Raw genomic sequence first — 25,787 nt, 5'->3', positions numbered from 1 at the left:
TTTTCAGGTCTCTCCAGAGATGTTAGATCGGGTTCAAGTCCGGGCTCTGACTGGGCCACTCAAGGACATTCAGAGACTTGTCCCGAAGCCACTCCTGCGTTGTCTTGGCTGTGTGCTTAGGGTCGTTGCCCTGTTGGATGGTGAACCTTCATCCCAGTCTGAGGTCCTGAGCGCTCTGGAGCAGGTTTTCATCAAGGATCTCTCTGTACTTTGATCTCTTCATCCCTGCCTTGATCCTGACTAGTCTCCTAGTATTTTGATTGCTTACTTTGGCAGGGTGGCCAGCTCTAGGAAGAGTCCTGGTGGTTCCAAACATCTTCCATTTAAGAATGATGGAGGCCGCTGTGTTCTTGGGGACCTTCAATGCTGCAGAAATGTTTTGGTACCCTTCCCCAGATCTGTGCCTCGACACAATCCTGCCTTGGAGCTCAACAGACAATTCCTTCGACCTCATGGCTTGATTTTTGCTCTGATATGCACGGTCAACTGTGGGACCTTTATATAGACAGGTGTGTGACTTTCCAAATCATGTCCAATCAATTGCATTTACTACAGTTGGACTCCAATCTCGTTATAGAAACATCTCAAGGATGATCAATGGAAACAGGATGCACCTGAGCTTTTTTTTAAATTTTTTTATAAATGTAATACATTTTTGATAAATTTGCTAAAAAAAAATAAAAAACCTGTTTTTGCTTCATCATTATGGGGTATTGTGTGTAGATTGCTGAGGATTTTAAATTTATTTTTATTTAATCCATTTAAGAATAAGTCTAACGTAACAAAATGTGGAAAAAGTCAATAGGTCTGAAAACAGTTGTACATCAAAAAAGGTCTTTGTCATCAGGCCAGGTAGTCCTGAGGCATGGCCCTAGGGCTCAGAGAGGAGAAATACTCCAGACATAAGACTGACCCTAGCCCCCCCGACACAAACTATTGCAGCATAAATACTGGAGGCTGAGACGGGAGGGGTCGGGAAACAATGTGGCCCCGTCCGACGATACACCCATCTTTGCCTCGATCCTGACTAGCCTCCCAGACCAAGAAACCTCCTTCCTACATGATAACAGGCTTCTGGTGAAACGGTGTGTTTATTTTGTCCTCTTACTTTGTATTTGTCGATGATAAGGATTACTCATAATTTAATCTCACAAAGCCAAACGAGTGTCTCTGAATAATGATATTATGCTATGTTGCTATATTGCCGGCGCGTGAGATTACTCATAGACCCACTATTTAAACACACCTTGTCTGCATGCTACTGCTTAAACACACCTTGTCTGCATGCTACTGCTTAAACACACCTTGTCTGCATGCTACTGCTTAAACACACCTTGTCTGCATGCTACTGCTTAAACACACCTTGTCTGCATGCAGGTCAAACAAGAGTGTGTCTTACTTGTCTGTTACTCAGCATCGCTGGTCTTCTGAGAGAGGTGTGTGTGTGTGTATGTGTGTGTGTGTGTGTTTTACTTGTCTATCTGCTCCTCAGCATCGCTGGTCTTCTGAGATGGCTGTATGGCGTCTCCCTTCCCCATCACGCTGATGTCGCACTTCAGGTAACCTTTGACCCCGGTCCTGATGTCTGCCGGGTCCGTCAGCACCGCCCACTTATTGGTGAACTGGTGACCTAAGACGCGGACGTTCAAGTTTATTATCTGCTGTAACAAATCAATCGGACATCTCACTCACCAGAACTCACATTGAAAAACAGCAAGAAAGTTAGCATTAGCATTCAGTTAGCTTTTCAGCAATCCAGTCAGTTATGAAGGAGCACCGGGCTGAAGCGTGGGGGGAATGGGAGCATGTGGGGACATAGGGTGTGGATGTCGTTCTCTTACCAGGTTGTCTATAGACCGTTCCCACATCCATCTTGAAGGAGCCCACACAGAAGCCTTTCATGATCTTGGTATGCATCACCTGGAGAAGAAACAGACAAACTAAATATTGAAGAGGTTTTATTTATTTTTTTGCTTTTTACACAACTCTTAAAATATGGTCGAAAATCTTTATGGATGAGCGATGTATTTGCTTACTGATAGTTTGATGACTTTGTCAAAAAAGCTCTCTTGATGGCCGTAATAATCAAACACGAAGTACTGTTTAAAAAAACAGAGATAAGATTGTTACAGATCTTTGAGCAACAAGGAAAGACAATGATTATTAGTCTTATTCCAATACCAACCATCCGGCAACACTTCATTTTTAAGGGTCCTTGTTACAGTGTAATTCCATATGTAATTACAGTGTAACAGGCGTTGTAATAATTCATAGTTACATTGTAATAACAACATGTAATTGTTGGTAATTGCAGTCTGTAATTACAGGGGTGTAATAACAAATGTTTACTACCATGCTTGTTACAAATGTTAAAGTTTCCGACAGCATCCTATTTTTCTAAACCTTTCCTAGCTAGCTAGCTAAAGCTGACAGAATATGCTCCCTAGAGGGCAGGATCCTAGGAAGAAACCTAGAGAGGAACCAGACTCAGAAGGGAAAGACTCCCTAGAGGGCAGGATCCTAGGAAGAAACCTAGAGAGAAACCAGGCTCAGAAGGGAAAGACTCCCTAGAGGGCAGGATCCTAGGAAGAAACCTAGAGAGGAACCAGGCTCAGAAGGGAAAGACTCCCTAGAGGGCAGGATCCTAGGAAGAAACCTAGAGAGGAACCAGGCTCAGGGGAGAAGGTTCACCTCATTGATGAAAGGGGCGTTGGTGCCCTCTTTGACGGTGGTCTGTTTCTTCTCGTCTCCTATCTCCATGATTACGCTAGGGTCAATATTCTCCCCCACCAGCTGTTTGGCCTCGGTGATGTTGATGGCAATCTGGAGGGAAGAGAATCAAAGTCACCTTTATTTGCCAAGTTAAATGGTTTTGCCAGCAATGGACAGACAGAATATAGACAGAAGAATCTACACATAATATACTATCAGCATATACCTTCTGGATACAGTACAAATTACACATGATAGGAGAGGACATGTACAGTTAAGAATATACAGATTACACAGATTTCGTCATATGAGGACAGAAGTTTTGGAAGTTAGATGGCAATGTGTCCCAAACATCCAGAGTCTATTCCCTCAACACAGGAGTAACAGATACAATATGAACCAATCAGGACTATTCCCTCAACACAGGAGTAACAGATACAATATGAACCAATCAGGGCTATTCCCTCAACACAGGAGTAACAGATACAATATGAACCAATCAGGGCTATTCCCTCAACACAGGAGTACCAAATACAATATGAACCAATCAGGACTATTCCCTCAACACAGGAGTAACAGATACAATATGAACCAATCAGGACTATTCCCTCAACACAGGAGTAACAGATACAATATGAACCAATCAGGACTATTCCCTCAACACAGGGGTACCAGATACAATATGAACCAATCAGGACTATTCCCTCAACACAGGAGTAACAGATACAATATGAACCAATCAGGACTATTCCCTCAACACAGGGGTACCAGATACAATATGAATCAGTCAACCTACCTGGAACGTCTGTGGCTTTTTCTCACTGTCCAGAATCTTTGGTCTTAGTTTAGACCTGTGTGGAGTTATTAAATTGACATTATTACCATGAGTTATACAGTATGAGTTATACAGTATGAGTTATACAGTATGAGTTATACAGTATGAGTTATACGAGGCCTGGCACCACAGGCAAACATTTTGATCAGTCAATTTTCAGATTTTGGGATAACACAATACAACACAACATAACACAACACAACACAACACAATACAGCACAACACAATACAACACAATACAACACAACACAATACAATACAACACAATACAATACAACACAACATAACATAACATAACACAACACAACACAATACAATACAACACAATACAATACAACACAACACAATACAGCACAACACAACACAACACAACACAATACAATACAACACAACACAACACAACACAACACAACACAACACAATACAACACAATACAACACAATACAGCACAACACAATACAACACAACACAATACAGCACAACACAACACAATACAACACAACATAACACAACACAATACAATACAATACAACACAATACAGCGCAACACAATACAACACAACACAATACAACACAATACAGCACAACACAATACAACACAACATAACACAACACAATACAATACAACACAATACAACACAACACAATACAACACAACATAACACAACACAATACAATACAACACAATATAACACAACACAATACAATACAACACAATACAACACAACACAATACAACATAACACAATACACCACAACACAATACAACACAACACAACACAACACAATACAACACAATACAACACAATACAACACAACATAACACAACACAATACAACACAACATAACACAACACAATACAGCACAACACAATACAACACAACACAATACAACACAACACAATACAACACAATACAACACAACACAATACAACACAACATAACACAACACAACATAACACAACACAACACAACATAACACAATACAACACAACACAATACAACACAACACAATACAACACAACATAACACAACACAACACAACACAATACAACACAATACAACACAACACAATACAACACAACACAATACAACACAACATAACACAACACAACATAACACAACACAACACAACATAACACAATACAACACAACACAATACAACACAACACAATACAACACAACACAATACAACACAACATAACACAACACAACATAACACAACACAACACAACATAACACAATACAACACAACACAATACAACACAACACAATACAGCACAACACAATACAACACAATACAACACAACACAATACAACACAACACAATACAGCAAAACACAATACAACACAACACAACACAACACAATACAGCACAACACAACACAACACAATACAACACAACACAATACAACACAACACAATACAGCACAACACAATACAACACAATACAACACAACACAATACAACACAACACAATACAACACAACACAATACAGCACAACACAATACAGCACAACACAACATAACACAACACAATACAACACAACATAACACAACACAACACAACATAACACAATACAACACAACATAACACAACACAACACAACATAACACAATACAACACAACACAATACAACACAACACAATACAACACAACACAATACAGCACAACACAATACAGCACAACACAACATAACACAACACAATACAAGACAACATAACACAACACAACACAACATAACACAATACAACACAACACAATACAACACAACACAATACAGCACAACACAATACAACACAACACAACACAACACAATACAGCACAACACAATACAACACAATACAACACAACACAATACAACACAACACAATACAACACAACACAATACAGCACAACACAATACAGCACAACACAACACAACACAACACAATACAACACAACACAACACAATACAACACAATATAACACCACACAACACAATACAGCACAACACAATACAGCACAACACAATACAACACAACACAATACAACACAACACAATACAACACAACACAATACAGCACAATACAACACAACACAATACAACACAACACAACACAATACAACACAACACAATACAACACAACACAATACAACACAATACAACACAACACAATACAGCACAACACAATACAACACAATACAATACAGCACAATACAACACAACACAATACAACACAACACAACACAATACAACACAACACAACACAACACAATACAACACAACACAATACAACACAATACAACACAACACAATACAACACAACACAACACAACACAATACAGCACAACACAATACAACACAACACAATACAACACAACACAATACAACACAACACAATACAGCACAACACAATACAACACAATACAACACAACACAACACAACACAATACAATGCAACACAACACAACACAATACAACACAATACAACACAATACAACACAACACAATACAGCACAACACAATACAACACAATACAGCACAACACAACACAATACAACACAACATAACACAACACAATACAATACAATACAACACAATACAGCGCAACACAATACAACACAACACAATACAACACAATACAGCACAACACAATACAACACAACATAACACAACACAATACAACACAATACAGCACAACACAATACAACACAACATAACACAACACAATACAATACAACACAATACAACACAATACAACATAACACAATACAACACAACATAACACAACACAATACAACACAACATAACACAACACAATACAGCACAACACAATACAACATAACACAACACAACATAACACAACATAACACAATACAACACAACATAACACAACACAATACAACACAACATAACACAACACAATACAGCACAACACAACACAACATAACACAACACAACATAACACAACACAACACAATACAACACAACATAACACAACACAACACAACACAATACAATACAATACAACATAACACAATACAACACAACATAACACAACACAATACAACACAACATAACACAACACAATACAGCACAACACAACACAACATAACACAACACAACACAATACAACACAACATAACACAACACAACACAACACAATACAACACAATACAACACAACACAATACAACACAACACAATACAACACAACATAACACAACACAACATAACACAACACAACACAACATAACACAATACAACACAACACAATACAACACAACACAATACAACACAACACAATACAGCACAACACAATACAACACAATACAACACAACACAATACAACACAACACAATACAACACAACACAATACAGCACAACACAATACAGCACAACACAACATAACACAACACAATACAACACAACATAACACAACACAACACAACATAACACAATACAACACAACACAATACAACACAACACAATACAGCACAACACAATACAACACAATACAACACAACACAATACAACACAACACAATACAACACAATACAACACAACACAATACAGCACAACACAATACAACACAACACAACACAACACAATACAGCACAACACAATACAACACAACACAACACAACACAATACAACACAACATAACACAACACAATACAACACAACATAACACAACACAACACAACATAACACAATACAACACAACACAATACAACACAACACAATACAGCACAACACAATACAACACAATACAACACAACACAATACAGCACAACACAATACAACATAATACAACACAACACAATACAGCACAACACAATACAACATAATACAACACAACACAATACAACACAACACAATACAACACAACACAATACAGCACAACACAATACAACACAATACAACACAACACAATACAGCACAACACAATACAACATAATACAACACAACACAATACAACACAACACAACACAACACAATACAGCACAACACAATACAACACAACACAATACAACACAACACAATACAGCACAACACAATACAACACAATACAACACAACACAATACAACACAACATAACACAATACAACACAACACAATACAACACAACACAATACAACACAACACAATACAACACAACACAATACAACACAACACAACACAACACAATACAGCACAACACAATACAACACAATACAACACAACACAATACAACACAACACAACACAATACAACACAACACAATACAACACAACACAATACAACACAACACAATACAGCACAACACAATACAACACAATACAACACAACACAATACAACACAACATAACACAATACAACACAACACAATACAGCACAACACAATACAGCACAACACAACATAACACAACACAATACAACACAACATAACACAACACAACACAACATAACACAATACAACACAACACAATACAACACAACACAATACAACACAACACAATACAACACAACACAATACAACACAACACAACACAACACAATACAACACAACACAACACAACACAATACAACACAACACAATACAACACAACACAATACAGCACAACACAATACAACACAATACAACACAACACAATACAACACAACACAATACAGCACAACACAATACAACACAACACAACACAACACAATACAGCACAACACAATACAACACAACACAATACAACACAACACAATACAACACAACACAATACAGCACAACACAATACAGCACAACACAATACAGCACAACACAACATAACACAACACAATACAACACAACATAACACAACACAACACAACATAACACAATACAACACAACACAATACAACACAACACAATACAGCACAACACAATACAACACAATACAACACAACACAATACAACACAACACAATACAACACAACACAATACAGCACAACACAATACAGCACAACACAACACAACACAACACAATACAACACAACACAACACAATACAACACAATATAACACCACACAACACAATACAGCACAACACAATACAGCACAACACAATATAATACAGCACAACACAATACAACACAATACAACACAACACAATACAACACAACACAACACAATACAACACAATACAACACAACACAATACAACACAACACAATACAACACAACACAACACAATACAACACAATACAACACAACACAATACAACACAACACAACACAATACAACACAATACAACACAACACAATACAACACAACACAATACAACACAACACAATACAACACAACACAACACAATACAACACAATACAACACAACACAATACAGCACAACACAATACAACACAACACAATACAGCACAACACAATACAGCACAACACAATACAACACAACACAATACAACACAACACAATACAACACAACACAATACAACACAACACAATACAACACAACACAACACAATACAACACAACACAATACAGCACAACACAATACAACACAACACAATACAACACAACACAATACAACACAACACAATACAACACAATATAACACCACACAATACATTAAAAACATCTGTTGTGATGTACCTCTTGGTCTGGGGTAGCTGTCTGACAGGTATGGTTCCCGAAGGGCCAGGCTGACCATCGTCGGGGTACTGTCCTTCTAACAGACCAGTGACCTCAGCATTACCCTCTGGCTCTGTACCATCTGTCAGGGCACGACACAAATCAATCAATCAATTTTTGATCAAGACTAAAGGACGTTGGCAAGGAAACATTCCCTAGTAGGACGAAACACAGAGAGGAAGTAGAATCAGAGGGGGGAGGTCCAACATCCTCTGGCCATACCAGCTAGAAGTTCAGCTACGGAAGTCAGCACGCCATGACGTATTCAATCTAAAATAACTAGACTGAGCTCGATCTGTATCTGGTAAACTGGCACTGCATGTTTAAAAGTAAGTGACCTCATGATGTTTTAAATATCAGGAGGGTACATGATCACATGTGTATCCTTAATCCTACAGGACATGCAGTAAATCCTACAGCAAATACTCCACGAATACAGAAGCACACGACTGTTTGATCAGCTGGAGATGACTGTGTGGTCGAAACTAGTGCACTACCCTATGGGCCCTGGTCAAAACTAGTGCACTACCCTATGGGCCCTGGTCAAAACTAGTGCACTACCCTATGGGCCCTGGTCGACACTAGTGTACTACCCTATGGGCCCTGGTCAAAACTAGTGCACTACCCTATGGGCCCTGGTCGACACTAGTGTACTACCCTATGGGCCCTGGTCAAAACTAGTGCACTACCCTATGGGCCCTGGTCGACACTAGTGCACTACCCTATGGGCCCTGGTCGACACTAGTGCACTACCCTATGGGCCCTGGTCGACACTAGTGTACTACCCTATGGGCCCTGGTCGACACTAGTGCACTACCCTATGGGCCCTGGTCGACACTAGTGCACTACCCTATGGGCCCTGGTCGACACTAGTGCACTACCCAATGGGCCCTGGTCAACAGTAGTGCACTACCCTATGGGCCCTGGTCGACACTAGTGCACTACCCTATGGGCCCTGGTCGACACTAGTGCACTACCCTATGGGCCCTGGTCGACACTAGTGTACTACCCTATGGGCCCTGGTCGACACTAGTGCACTACCCTATGGGCCCTGGTCGACACTAGTGCACTACCCTATGGGCCCTGGTCGACACTAGTGCACTACCCTATGGGCCCTGGTCGACACTAGTGCACTACCCTATGGGCCCTGGTCGACACTAGTGTACTACCCTATGGGCCCTGGTCAAAACTAGTGCACTACCCCAATGGGTCCCGGTCGAAACTAGTGCACTACCCCAACGGGTCCCGGTCGAAACTAGTGCACTACCTCAATGGGCCCTGGCCAAAACTAGTGCACTACCCTATGGGCCCTGGTCGAAACTATTGCACTACCCCAATGGGCCCTGGTCGAAACTAGTGCACTACCCTATGGGCCCTGGTCGAAACTAGTGCACTACCCTATGGGCCCTGGTCAAAACTAGTGCACTACCCTATGGTCCCTGGTCGACACTAGTGCACTACCCTATGGGCCCTGGTCGACACTAGTGCACTACCCTATGGGCCCTGGTCGACACTAGTGCACTACCCTATGGGCCCTGGTCGACACTAGTGCACTACCCTATGGGCCCTGGTCGACACTAGTGCACTACCCTATGGGCCCTGGTCGACACTAGTGCACTACCCTATGGGCCCTGGTCGACACTAGTGCACTACATAGGGAATAGTGAGCCATTTGGTATGCAGACATCTCCAATCACAATCTGCTCTTACTGTTTACCACAGAGTGTTTGTTTTCAAGGCCGTACCTAGAGCTGCTTTATTGGCCAAGACGAGATCAGACGTGGTGACTGTCTTCTTCCTCTTCTTCACTTTCAGCCCGAACATCCCCTTCCCCTTCCTGTAGACAACATTAGACATGAGACCCTTACACTTCCTGTAGACAACATTAGACATGAGACCCCTTACACTTCCTGTAGACAACATTAGACATTAGACACCTTCTGCTTCCTGTAGACCACATTAGACCTGAGAACCTTTCCCCTCCCTGTAGACCACATTAGACATTAGAACCCTTCCCCTTCCTGTAGACCACATTAGACCTGAGACCCCTTCCCCTTCCTGTAAAGAACATTAGACCTGAGAACCATTCCCCTTCCTGTAAAGAACATTAGACCTGAGAACCCTTCCCCTTCCTGTAAAGAACATTAGACATTAGAACCCTTCCCCTTCCTGTAAAGAACATTAGACATGAGAACCCTTCCCCTTCCTGTAAAGAACATTAGACCTGAGAACCCTTCCCCTTCCTGTAAAGAACATTAGACCTGAGAACACTTCCCCTTCCTGTAAAGAACATTAGACCTGAGAACACTTCCCCTTCCTGTAAAGAACATTAGACCTGAGAACACTTCCCCTTCCTGTAAAGAACATTAGACCTGAGACCCCTTCCCCTTCCTGTAAAGAACATTAGACCTGAGAACCCTTCCCCTTCCTGTAAAGAACATTAGACCTGAGAACCCTTCCCCTTCCTGTAAAGAACATTAGACCTGAGAACCCTTCCCCTTCCTGTAAAGAACATTAGACATTAGAACCCTTCCCCTTCCTGTAAAGAACATCAGACCTGAGAACCATTCCCCTTCCTGTAAAGAACATTAGACCTGAGAACCATTCCCCTTCCTGTAAAGAACATTAGACCTGAGAACCCTTCCCCTTCCTGTAAAGAACATTAGACCTGAGAACCCTTCCCCTTCCTGTAAAGAACATTAGACCTGAGAACCCTTCCCACTCTCACTCATGAACAGAAGTACACCTTAATCACACATAATACATACCAACACACATACACAGAGGATGTTACCTGAATACATGAAGACAAGGCTATTTCACAGGATGGAATACAGCAGGAAGACCTGATATGTTTGTAAATCCTGTGATTCTCAACATTTTTTACTCAGCTAAATTTTATAATTTGATTTATTTAACCTTTATTTAACCAAGAAGGGCTCATTGAGATTAAAGTCTATTTTTCAAGAGCGCCCTGGCCAAGATAGGCAGCACCAAGTCATTACAAAAATATTACAGACAACATGAAAAATTACAAGTAATCTAGTAAAAACCATTGAATTCACAAGAGAATAAAACAGCAAATTAGAAACATTGACAGGTCAGGGAATCAGCCTCAAGATCCTTCATCAGTGATTTAAAAACACCAATCGGGACAAGTTCTTCCAGTTTAAAAGTATTTTGTAAGGTGTTCCAAGACGATGGCGCAGAGTACATAAAAGCCCTTTTACCAAATTCAGTTTGGACATTTGGAACAGTTAGCAGGATAAAGTCCAGTGAACGAAGAGAGTACCCACCACATTTCTGAACAATAAAAATGCACAAATAAAAAGGTAGTAAACCCAAAATGGCTTTGTAAATAAAAGTATACCAGTGACTGAGCCTACGAGTGACTAGAGAAGGCCAGCCAACCCTGGTATACAAAGTGCAGTGGTGCGTAAGGGTTTTGCAGTTTAAAATAAATCTAAAAGTGCCATGGTAAAGGGTGTCCATTGATCTCAAACACTGAGCGGAAGCATTCATATATAAAATATCCCCATAGTCTAGTAAAGGCATAAATGTAGCTGATACTAGCCTCCTTCTGGCTTCAAAAGAAAAACAGGCCTTATTCCTAAAATAAAATCCCAACTTCAGCTTCAATTCTTTTGTAAGTTGTTGAATATGCAAATTAAAAGAGAGGCTGTCATCAATTAAAATTCCAAGATATTTATATGAGGTTACAACCTCAATCTCCTTGCCCTGACAGGTAGTAATAGGTGAAAGGTTCAGAGGTCTATTTCTTGCATTAGAAAACACCATTAGTTTAGTTTTGTCAGTATTGAGGATACGCTTCAATTGACACAAGGTATGTTGAACAGTATAAAAAGCAGTTTGCATGTTCTGGAAAGCTTTTGTAAGAGACGAGGCACAACGGTAAATAACAGTATCATCAGCATAAAAATTAAGTTGTACATTATGGAAATTTTTGTGTAAATCAGAGAGGACCAAGTACAGCGCCTTGGGGCACACCATTCAGGACAGACAATTTAACAGACATAAGCCCATCAAATTGAGTGCACTGAGTTCTATCAGACAGTTAGCAAACCATGCAACTTCATGCTCCGAAAGACCTACACTCGACAATCCCTGCCTTAGTATAGCATGATCAACTGTATCAAAAGCCTTAGAGAGATCAATAAAAAGTGAGACACAGTGCTGTTTTTTGTCAGTGGCTTCAGTGATATCGTTTAAAACCTCTTACTTCTACCCCCTCCTTTTTCGAACATTCTGTTAAAAATCGCGCAACTTTTCAGCGTCCTGCTACTCATGCCAGGAATATAGTATATGCATATGATTAGTATGTGTGGATAGAAAACACTCTGAAGTTTCTAAAACTGGTTAAATCACGGCTCTGACTATAACAGATCGTGTGTTTCATTGAAAAACGCAAGAAAAACTGCTCTCTGAAAGCTAAAAATAATTTCCATAAGTCACTTCCACGAGTTGTTAAAAGAAGACAAAATTGAATATCGACCTGCATGCAATTCATACAAATTCCACACGATGTCACCATTGTCGTCATTTTCAATTGAATTAATTGTTGGAAAATCCATCTATCTGTCATCCGTTTCTTCCAGTCTTCACCCGGATGTTGTTACTGAGGAATATGGCAGCCAAGGATTTGCAAGCGAGGAGCTATTGAATATACATCGCCCTGTAATCATTTTGATAGATTATAAACGTTTACTAATACCTAAAGTTGGATTACAAAAGGATTTCGAAGTGTTTTGTGAAAGTTTATCGTCGACTTTTTTAATTTAAAAAAATTACGCAGCGTTTAAAAACAATGTTTTTTTCTGAATGACACAGCTTCCATACAAAGCTATTTTGGGTATATATGGACCGATTTAAACGAAAAAAAGACCCAATAGTGATGTTTATGGGGCATATAGGAGTACCAAGAAAGAAGCTCGTCAAAGGTAATGAATGTTTTATATTTTATTTCTGCGTTTTGGGTAGCGCCGGCTACCGCAAAATCTGTTGTTTACGTGTCGTGCTGGTATTTTGGGGGGTGCATGCTATCAGATAATAGCTTCTCATGCTTTCGCCGAAAAGCATTTTAAAAATCTGACTTGCTGGCTAGGTTCACAACGAGTGTAGCTTTAATTCAATACCCTGCTTGTGAATTTTGATCAAGGTTTGAGTTGTAACGAGTACATTTAGCATTTAGCGTAGCGCATTTGCATTTCCAGGTGCCTACTTGAGACGTCTGCGTCTCAAGTATGGTCAAGAAGTTAATGGCTTCTGTAATTATGCTATGCTTCTTCTGGTTGGTACATTGGTACATTGATAAAATAGTTAGTAAATAACTCTTTTAGCTGTTCACTTACAAGGGTTTCAAGTATTTTCACCAGGGGTGACAGCTTTGAGATTGGCCTATAATAATTTAAAAGAGTTGGATCTCCCCCTTTTAAAAGTGGTAGGACAAATGCTGATTTCCAGATCTTTGGAATTTCATTACATTCCAGGGTTAGATTGAACAGAGATGTAAGTGGTTCAGTGTCAAGTCCTGACCTTAGTTCCTTTTTTATGTCTCTATTTTGGTTTGGTCAGGGCGTGAGTTGGGGTGGGCATTCTATGTTTTGTATTTCTATGTGTTTGGCCTGGTATGGTTCCAAATCAGAGGCAGCTGTCTATCGTTGTCTCTGATTGAGAACCACACTTAGGTAGCCTGTTCCCACCTGTGTTTGTGGGTAGTTATTTTCTGTTTAGTGTGTTTTGCACCTCGTGGAGCTGTTTCAGTTGTTCTTTTGTTACGTTGTATTTAGTGTTCAGTTCTATTTAATAAATGACGAACACGTACCACGCTGCACCTTGGTCCTCACCTTCTTCCACCAACAGTCGTTACATTTAGCTATGAAATCAGCTGCCAGATTTAAAAAGCAGGGATCCAAAAGATCAGGACCTGATCTTTTAAATAGTGCACCTGGTTCAACTAATCAAGGGCTTGATGATGAGTTGAGTAGTCGAATCAAAAGTAGTCGTGCTGGGATGGAATAAACCTGTACATCCCTGGGGGTACCCCATACTGGGATGGAATAAACCTGTACATCCCTGGGGGTACCCCATACTGGGATGGAATAAACCTGTACATCCCTGGGGGTACACCATACTGGGATGGAATAAACCTGTACATCCCTGGGGGTACACCATACTGAGCTGGAATAAACCTGTACATCCCTGGGGGTACCCCATACTGGGCTGGAATAAACCTGTACATCCCTGGGGGTACACCATACTGGGATGGAATAAACCTGTACATCCCTGGGGGTACCCCATACTGGGCTGGAATAAACCTGTACATCCCTGGGGGTACACCATACTGGGATGGAATAAACCTGTACATCCCTGGGGGTACCCCATACTGGGATGGAATAAACCTGTACATCCCTGGGGGTACACCATACTGGGATGGAATAAACCTGTACATCCCTGGGGGTACACCATACTGGGCTGGAATAAACCTGTACATCCCTGGGGGTACACCATACTGGGATGGAATAAACCTGTACATCCCTGGGGGTACCCCCTGTATACTGGGATGGAATAAACCTGTACATCCCTGGGGGTACACCATACTGGGATGGAATAAACCTGTACATCCCTGGGGGTACACCATACTGGGATGGAATAAACCTGTACATCCCTGGGGGTACACCATACTGGGATGGAATAAACCTGTACATCCCTGGGGGTACACCATACTGGGATGGAATAAACCTGTACATCCCTGGGGGTACCCCATACTGGGATGGAATAAACCTGTACATCCCTGGGGGTACCTGTACCATACTGGGATGGAATAAACCTGTACATCCCTGGGGGTACAATACCTGTACATCCCTGGGGGTACACCATACTGGGATGGAATAAACCTGTACATCCCTGGGGGTACACCATACTGGGATGGAATAAACCTGTACATCCCTGGGGGTACCCCATACTGGGATGGAATAAACCTGTACATCCCTGGGGGTACACCATACTGGGATGGAATAAACCTGTACATCCCTGGGGGTACACCATACTGGGATGGAATAAACCTGTACATCCCTGGGGGTACACCATACTGGGATGGAATAAACCTGTACATCCCTGGGGGTACACCATACTGGGATGGAATAAACCTGTACATCCCTGGGGGTACCCCTGGGATGGAATAAACCTGTACATCCCTGGGGGTACACCATACTGGGAAATAAACCTGTACATCCCTGGGGGTACCCCATACTGGGATGGAATAAACCTGTACATCCCTGGGGGTACACCATACTGGGATGGAATAAACCTGTACATCCCTGGGGGTACACCATACTGGGATGGAATAAACCTGTACATCCCTGGGGGTACCCCATACTGGGATGGAATAAACCTGTACATCCCTGGGGGTACACCATACTGGGGTGGAATAAACCTGTACATCCCTGGGGGTACCCCATACTGGGCTGGAATAAACCTGTACATCCCTGGGGGTACACCATACTGGGATGGAATAAACCTGTACATCCCTGGGGGTACACCATACTGGGATGGAATAAACCTGTACATCCCTGGGGGTACCCCTGGGATGGAATAAACCTGTACATACTGGGGGTATGGAATAAACCTGTACATCCCTGGGGGTACACCATACTGGGATGGAATAAACCTGTACATCCCTGGGGGTACACCATACTGGGCTGGAATAAACCTGTACATCCCTGGGGGTACCCCATACTGGGCTGGAATAAACCTGTACATCCCTGGGGGTACCCCATACTGGGCTGGAATAAACCTGTACATCCCTGGGGGTACCCCATACTGGGCTGGAATAAACCTGTACATCCCTGGGGGTACCCCATACTGGGCTGGAAAAAACCTGTACATCCCTGGGGGTACCCCATACTGGGCTGGAATAAACCTGTACATCCCTGGGGGTACACCATACTGGGATGGAATAAACCTGTACATCCCTGGGGGTACCCCATACTGGGCTGGAATAAACCTGTACATCCCTGGGGGTACCCCATACTGGGCTGGAATAAACCTGTACATCCCTGGGGGTACCCCATACTGGGCTGGAATAAACCTGTACATCCCTGGGGGTACCCCATACTGGGCTGGAATAAACCTGTACATCCCTGGGGGTACCCCATACTGGGCTGGAATACTGTACATCCCTGGGGGTACCCCATACTGGGCTGGAAAAAACCTGTACATCCCTGGGGGTACCCCATGGGATGGAATAAACCTGTACATCCCTGGGGGTACACCATACTGATAAACCTGTACATCCCTGGGGGTACCCCATACTGGGCTGGAATAAACCTGTACATCCCTGGGGGTACCCCATACTGGGCTGGAATAAACCTGTACATCCCTGGGGGTACACCATACTGGGATGGAATAAACCTGTACATCCCTGGGGGTACACCATACTGGGATACTGGGCTGGAATAAACCTGTACATCCCTGGGGGTACACCATACTGGGATGGAATAAACCTGTACATCCCTGGGGGTACACCATACTGGGATGGAATAAACCTGTACATCCCTGGGGGTACCCCATACTGGGCTGGAATAAACCTGTACATCCCTGGGGGTACCCCATACTGGGCTGGAATAAACCTGTACATCCCTGGGGGTACCCCATACTGGGCTGGAATAAACCTGTACATCCCTGGGGGTACCCCATACTGGGCTGGAATAAACCTGTACATCCCTGGGGGTACCCCATACTGGGCTGGAAAAAACCTGTACATCCCTGGGGGTACACCATACTGGGATGGAATAAACCTGTACATCCCTGGGGGTACCCCATACTGGGCTGGAATAAACCTGTACATCCCTGGGGGTACCCCATACTGGGCTGGAATAAACCTGTACATCCCTGGGGGTACCCCATACTGGGCTGGAATAAACCTGTACATCCCTGGGGGTACCCCATACTGGGCTGGAATAAACCTGTACATCCCTGGGGGTACCCCATACTGGGCTGGAAAAAACCTGTACATCCCTGGGGGTACCCCATACTGGGATGGAATAAACCTGTACATCCCTGGGGGTACACCATACTGAGCTGGAATAAACCTGTACATCCCTGGGGGTACACCATACTGGGATGGAATAAACCTGTACATCCCTGGGGGTACACCATACTGGGATGGAATAAACCTGTACATCCCTGGGGGTACACCATACTGAGCTGGAATAAACCTGTACATCCCTGGGGGTACACCATACTGGGCTGGAATAAACCTGTACATCCCTGGGGGTACACCATACTGGGATGGAATAAACCTGTACATCCCTGGGGGTACACCATACTGGGATGGAATAAACCTGTACATCCCTGGGGGTACACCATACTGGGATGGAATAAACCTGTACATCCCTGGGGGTACACCATACTGGGATGGAATAAACCTGTACATCCCTGGGGGTACACCATGCTGGGATGGAATAAACCTGTACATCCCTGGGGGTACACCATACTGAGCTGGAATAAACCTGTACATCCCTGGGGGTACCCCATACTGGGCTGGAATAAACCTGTACATCCCTGGGGGTACCCCATACTGGGCTGGAATAAACCTGTACATCCCTGGGGGTACACCATACTGGGCTGGAATAAACCTGTACATCCCTGGGGGTACCCCATACTGGGCTGGAATAAACCTGTACATCCCTGGGGGTACCCAATACTGGGCTGGAATAAACCTGTACATCCCTGGGAGTACACCATGACGGGATTTGAGAAACACTGTTCGAACTAACATAGCAATTTGCAGAGGTCGAAAGTTGTTGTTTTTAAGATCTTACCTGTGTGTGGCTGGACTGCCACTGTGACCTGATGGATCCTTATCCATTTTGACAGGACAATATGCCCAGGAGTCCCTGACACACTCCCCCGACAGCTGATAACTGAGATATTAACACACTATCCCGATTCCTATCCTAATGCTTCCAATAACACTACGTTTTATTAAAATAGTACTCTCTGATACACTGTCTGAACAAAAGTGTTTGACTGCTCTCTGTCTCACAATACACCTTCCAGTTCCTCCTGTCCACTCAGCCAATCAGTCACTCTTGTATCCTCCCTTGTTTGACTTTCAGTGGTTTGAATTTCCTTCCTGCATAATTATCCTGCTTATTGATATTACCCTGCATATTGATATTATTCTGCTTATTGATATTACCCTGCATATTGATATTACCCTGCATATTGATATTACCCTGCATATTGATATTACCCTGCATATTGATATTACCCTGCATATTGATATTACCCTGCATATTGATATTACCCCGCATATTGATATTACCCTGCATATTGATATTATCCTGCTTATTGATATTACCCTGCATATTGATATTACCCTGCATATTGATATTACCCTGCATATTGATATTACCCCGCATATTGATATTACCCTGCATATTGATATTACCCCGCATATTGATATTACCCTGCATATTGATATTATCCTGCTTATTGATATTACCCTGCATATTGATATTATCCTGCTTATTGATATTACCCTGCATATTGATATTACCCTGCATATTGATATTACCCTGCATATTGATATTACCCTGCATATTGATATTACCCTGCATATTGATATTACCCTGCATATTGATATTATCCTGCTTATTGATATTACCCTGCATATTGATATTACCCTGCATATTAATATTATCCTGCTTATTGATATTACCCTGCATATTGATATTACCCTGCATATTGATATTACCCTGCATATTGATATTACCCTGCATATTGATATTATCCTACTTGAGCCCCTCTCTCCCCAGTTCACATAGAGTAAATAAGTGTTGAATCCTATAGCTTTTATAGTCTCTCTGTTGAGTCTCTCTGTTGAGTCTCTCTATTGAGTTTCTCTATTTAGTTCCTCTATTGAGTCTCTCTATTGAGTCTCTCAGTTGAGTCTCTCTATTGAGTCTCTCTGTTGAGTCTCTCAGTTGAGTCTCTATTGAGTCTCTCTGTTGAGTCTCTCTGTTGAGTTTCTCTGTTGAGTCTCTCTGTTGAGTCTCTCTATTGAGTCTCTCTGTTGAGTTTCTCTGTTGAGTCTCTCTGTTGAGTCTCTCTATTGAGTTTCTCTATTTAGTTCCTCTATTGAGTCTCTCTATTGAGTTTCTCAGTTGAGTCTCTCTGTTGAGTCTCTCTGTTGAGTCTCTCTATTGAGTCTCTCAGTTGAGTTTCTCTATTGAGTCTCTCTGTTGAATTTCTCTATTGAGTTTCTCTGTTGAGTTTCTCTATTGAGTTTCTCTATTGAGTTTCTCTATTGAGTTTCTCTACTGAGTATCTATTGAGTCTCTCTATTGAGTTTCTCTATTGAGTTTCTCTATTGAGTTTCTCTATTTAGTTCCTCTATTGAGTCTCTCTATTGAGTTTCTCTGTTGAGTTTCTCTATTGAGTCTCTCTATTGAGTCTCTCTATTGAGTTTCTCTATTCAGTTTCTTTATTGGAAAGTCGAACAATGATCTTGACACGTAGACAAAATAATCAGATTCAGTAAATATTTTCAAAATGTACATAGGACTGTCTATAGAGGGCCTGTTTCCCGCGTCCAGATTAAGCCTGCGCTAAAAAAAGAAAGAACATTTAAATTGTGATTCTCCATTGAGCATACATTGTTTTTGTCCAGGTCAAGTCTAAGCATGTAATCTGTGTCCGGGAAGCCACAAACACTTGTACAACTATGCCTCATATTGACACATACTGCCACATGTACTGTACGTTGTACGTTTGTTGGAAGAAGGTGAAACAAACAACTTACTTGGGTTTGGCCTCCATTGGATTGTTTTAGGAAGGGTTGCAGTTTCTCTCTCAGTCGGAAATTGGAGCGTTCAAGCACACGGACATCGTCGTTAGACGAGGCGATATGAGCTAGAAGAACAGCGTCTAGACCGACTCGTAGCTGGAGTTTTATTGGCTGGTGCCATGCTCTTTCCGGAGAACAGAAAACAGACAGACTGTAGCTTGAGGTGACCCAGACTTTATGATTATTTGCTCATGAATCATTTCATAATCTGATCTGGTTTTATCATTGGGAACAGCTTTACTTTCAAACTCCCAATTGTTTAAAACAATTCCCCCCAAGTGTAATTTGCATTTACAGTAAATGTATTCCTACCTGGTTGTTTACAAGAAGACATTGTGAAACTATCACCAGCCTTACAGTATGTGTTCTATATATCAATAGAATATCAATTGGCAGCAGTCCACCTGAAGATGTTTACACAATGTGGGGAACAGGATCCAGAAACTGGCAGTGAACACACCTCCTTGGTAAACAGAGCTCGACTCACATGCAGACCTGACAGTCTCCATCTGCATAGTGCACACAAAGGTGTCATTCAATGAATATCTGACATCTTAACACGAGGGACAGACAGGTTGTTTTTTGGTAACGTGATCACATGTAGCTTTATTGTCTGTAGTATTTTAATAAATATATTGAAAACACAAATATAAAACACAACATGCAACATCCAAAATCGCTGGTAAAGGTACCGATTGGATGGTTTTAGACTTGTTGAACAAATGCTTGTTTGGTAGACATGCTCGGGTATGAATGTTGCAGCGGTGCAGCTTATGTTGGGGTGGGGAGGTCCTCCCCCGAGAATGACCTCTCGGAGAAGAGATCCTTCCTCAGATCATTGAGATCATCTAGGTTGGTTGTCTTGTCAAAGAGAGCACAGGTATCTCTCAAAGCAATGTGAAAAATTGACAAATTCAGATCGAGGTGTCAAAATGATTCAGCTGCCATAGAAACAAAGGCATCGGTGACCTCTGGAAAGGACATCTACGCTGTCTTTTTTGCCCAGGTCACAACCTTGTCGATACCAAAAAAACAACCCACAGCTTTATGGGTTAAGATGGATGAACAACCCAGTAAGGAGGAGAATGATATCTGTATCCACTGTGTTCCAATTATAATGGTCTGTGTGCCTTTTTGAAAAGGGTATCCGTAAGACAAAAGCATATTACTGTGTCTGCCTTCTTTGTGATCAAATTTCGGCACTGATGTCAAAGAGCCCTTTTGAGACCACAGACTCATCAATTGTAACGTAGATCTATTGTCCATCTTCAGATTCATTGGCACACACTTTCTGTGTCAACATCTTCAGATCCATCTTCACACCTTCTGTGTCAGCATGTATGAAAAGCTTCCTGTTTTATTATTAGGGTTTCTGTGAAAGTCAAGTTCACAATCATGGAATGGGTAATCAATCAATGTTCCTAGCTGAGTGTGCCGAAGAATGGTAAATATCCGCTTGAGTCAGATTCTGTACATGGAGGTAGGTGGATCTAGCGTTTAGTTCCAACAGCGGGTTACCATTGATAGTTAGCCCTAAGTTGAATAGGGTTGGTAGAACGCAGGGGTGTCTTCCATCCGATAGCCAGGAGCAACGTTCAGTCTTACAGAAACCTTTGTGGTTCTTGCCAGAATCACCATGGCAGACTCAGTTCTCACCTTGCAAGCTTCAGGAATAGTCTGCCCGGATGCCATTTGCACCGGGTCGAAAGACAAGGCGTGTTGGTCTGGCTGCGCCAAAGACCAAAGAACTTGGAGTATGGTATCGAGATTTACACCCAATCTTACCAAAATGTCCGCTCCCACATAGACTGTATGTGGGAGGTCTGCGACAACCAGTAGGTAGTGAGATACTTCCTTGGCTCCAATGCGGATTGATAGCGCACACACCTCTATAGCGGCGGGTGTCGTCTGGGGAGTCGTTCCCAGACAGAATGGAAGTTAGCCGTTTTCTAAATTGTGTTGAACGTTTCCAAACTGATTGCGGATTTTTCCGACCAGCTTGCCAATATGGCATCCTCAACCATAGTGCCGTGTTGGCACATGCCACCTCTCAGAGGAGGTCGATAAGTGTCGGCTGGTGAACCACCCAAGCCACACAGGAAAACCTCATGTTCGGTTAAGTTCCGAGTTGAACTCACCTTGTCATTTGCCACCGATGGTGGACTCATGACCAAGTTCACCAGGGTTGCGTCAGATGCTGACGTCGAACCCACGTCGTTGCACAATGTATGGCATGTAGCCTTGGAAGAATGCGGTGAAGTCAACGGAGTTGGCATAGTTATTTGTGACCAGACTTGGCTGGTTTTTCCAATCCATTAGTGGTACCAAATGGTAAATTAAATCTATCCCAATCATCATTCGTTCAGTGTCAATGCTAGTCATGTACACAAGGTGGATCAGTGACACGCTTTCGAAGTTGCGTTTAAGTAGGAGACGCTTGGTTAGGGGCGAGGTAGCTTGAGTGAAACCTCGAAGATAACGTTTTTTTCTGCCCCTTTGAGTTCATCACAGTTTTTAGATATGAGGGAAATAGTCAAACCCGAATCTATCAGGGGTCAAACAGTCCTCTAAGACTGCTTTAAGGTATGACCCGTTCGAGTTGGTTTTTCTCGTCATATCCCCAACAAAGTGGAGTGGGTTGGAGGAATGGAGGGCTTCTAGACAAAACCTGTAGGCTTGTGTCTAGAACGAGCGGACCCTGGACAGGGATTTGAGTGTGGGCGGGGGGTAATGGAAATGTTGACATCCTCGCGAATGGTGTGAATTTCGGCGGACTCGGTCTCCAACAATTTTACGCCTAGTCATGATGACTTATCCTTATCCTCTTTCTCAAATTTCTTCCGCTGCATCTCTTATCAGAGCTTCGATATTGTTTCGGGTTAATGTTTAGATCTTGTTGAACACTTTGTTGCCCTTGTTAGGCTTGATACCCTTGTGTCCTCACCCTTTGTGAGGGTTAGGTGCAGAGACGTAGCGGCCAGGTCGATCTCAATGCGACATGTTAGGTTAGGGTTATGGTTATGGTTAGGGTTAGGGCTTGCTTTCGATGCTTCAAAAGTGGTGCTCGCAAGCTCTCGGAGTGTAGACAGTAGGGCCCAAGTAGTTAATGAAGTTGGGAGACATGTTTGACAGAAACAGTTGTTTGAATGGTAATAGGTCTTCCAATCCTGTTTCAGTAATCATGCCAAAGTAAACTGAACAAAGCCTATTATTTCGAGCTTGTTTGATATTGTTAACCAACGAGCTGTCGTGTTTGCGAGTCGCAGAACCACTGAATTCTATTTTCAAAACCGTGGCAGGTTTAGCGTAGTCATTTTGCACGTGTTGCTCTTGTAGGCGGATGTCTGTTGGATGTTCGCTTCAATAGGTAAAGCCTGTCGGCATTCGTAGGGTTTTGGTAGACATCCAAGGTGTCCTCTATGTCTGCTAAGAACGTATCAGTGTCGGTTGGCTTTCCTGGAATGGTGTCAAAGAGGCTGACGTTTTTACGATTTTGTCAAGGCGTTCCTCGCTGAGTGAGCGGGGAGCATCTGCAACGTCCCGTGGGGACTTGTGGGCCGAAAGGCCAAGAGGAAAAGCCAAGCTTTGGTTGTGTTGGCGAGGAGGAACTGTGGAATGACCAACAGGAAGACACTGAGGGACCCCTAAAAGAGAGGTGGAGTCTGAAATCTGTCGTCTACATTACCTCGTACCCTTAGCTCCGGTGAGCTAGATTGCTTGGTTTGATTGTCCCGCGATAGCGCCTGACTGTTCTGGAGTTCCTCCAGATGATACCTAACGCATCGCAGAGTCCACCTGGGAGTTGAGGATGTTTATTTTAGACACGTAGGTGTCTCACTTGCTCCGCTCAGCCTCATACTTCTCTGTCATGGTTTGCAGGGAGAGTGTGGAGCGAGAGATCCAGTGCTGATAGGTCATGTTTTCCAACTTTCTCACCTGGTCTTTCTCATCCTTCCTTAAATCAGTGACTTCAAGGAGTTCTGCTGTTTTGAAATCCAACTTGGTCATTGTGTTCATTAACTGATCGTCTTTGATCTCTAGCTTTTGGAATAGAACATTATTGCATTGATTCAAAAACCGTTTGCAGGGCATCGAGTTGCTCGCCCCTGTTTTTAGCTAGCTCGTCAGATTCATCTAGTTTTGCGTGGACTTCATCGTATTTAGTTTTGGCTAAAACGAGTTGTTCCTGTAGAATACTTGGTCAATAGTTTGTTTGAGCTCTTTGTCATAAGTGCTAGTCAAATCTTTGAATTGATCTGTTCTCAAACGCAGTTACTCGGCTAGCAGCAGCTTGTCTTTTTTGGCTTTTATCGCCAACTTCCTGGTTCTCTCCACCTGTCTCTTGAAATTCACAGCTTCCTGCTCGTGCCTCTGCTGGGCACTGAGGTATTGGACCACTGTCCATCTCTGCAGGTGGGCATAGTTTAGGGTTAAACTGGAGAGAATATTCACAACGTCTGCGCCTGATGGTCTATTTTGGAGAGCGTCTGTTGCAATTTCTGCATTTTTATCCGCTTAATGCATCAAAATCTAACATTTTCAGCCCCTCGGCATAGTTAGGATTTGCATTGCTGCTGAGGTCAGCGATCAATCTTTCCGTGGGTGAGGATTCACTTATTAGCGGGCTGATAGCTTGCTCATTATTATGATTATCAGTTATTTCAATTTCTGTGAAGTTTGGGTTTTGAGTTGGAAGCTGCAAATACGATTTCAATCAGTTTATAAAGTCAATGA

At 42.4% G+C, this 25,787-nt stretch overlaps 1 protein-coding gene across 1 annotated transcript in view; it reads right to left on the bottom strand.

Annotated features, from left to right (window-relative positions):
* The window catches only part of LOC139380370 (fer-1 like family member 6), a 65,891-nt gene extending 46,772 nt beyond the window's left edge, over positions 1–19,119 (bottom strand). The window contains exons 1-8 of the mRNA XM_071122989.1: positions 19,024–19,119; positions 10,927–11,018; positions 9,143–9,263; positions 3,509–3,563; positions 2,692–2,823; positions 2,037–2,099; positions 1,842–1,920; positions 1,474–1,630 (exon numbers count right to left, since the gene is read on the bottom strand). Of these exons, the coding sequence (XP_070979090.1) occupies positions 1,474–1,630; positions 1,842–1,920; positions 2,037–2,099; positions 2,692–2,823; positions 3,509–3,563; positions 9,143–9,263; positions 10,927–11,018; positions 19,024–19,070 (746 nt within the window). The 5' untranslated portion in view covers positions 19,071–19,119. The remainder of the gene's footprint in view (positions 1–1,473; positions 1,631–1,841; positions 1,921–2,036; positions 2,100–2,691; positions 2,824–3,508; positions 3,564–9,142; positions 9,264–10,926; positions 11,019–19,023) is intronic.
* Between the last annotated feature and the right edge of the window lie 6,668 nt (positions 19,120–25,787).

The sequence above is a fragment of the Oncorhynchus clarkii genome, chromosome 22, assembly GCF_045791955.1.
Source record: "Oncorhynchus clarkii lewisi isolate Uvic-CL-2024 chromosome 22, UVic_Ocla_1.0, whole genome shotgun sequence".
Lineage (NCBI taxonomy): Eukaryota > Metazoa > Chordata > Actinopteri > Salmoniformes > Salmonidae > Oncorhynchus > Oncorhynchus clarkii.
The sequence above is the reverse complement of the archived record's forward strand: the minus strand, read 5'-3'. Positions and strand labels throughout refer to the sequence as shown.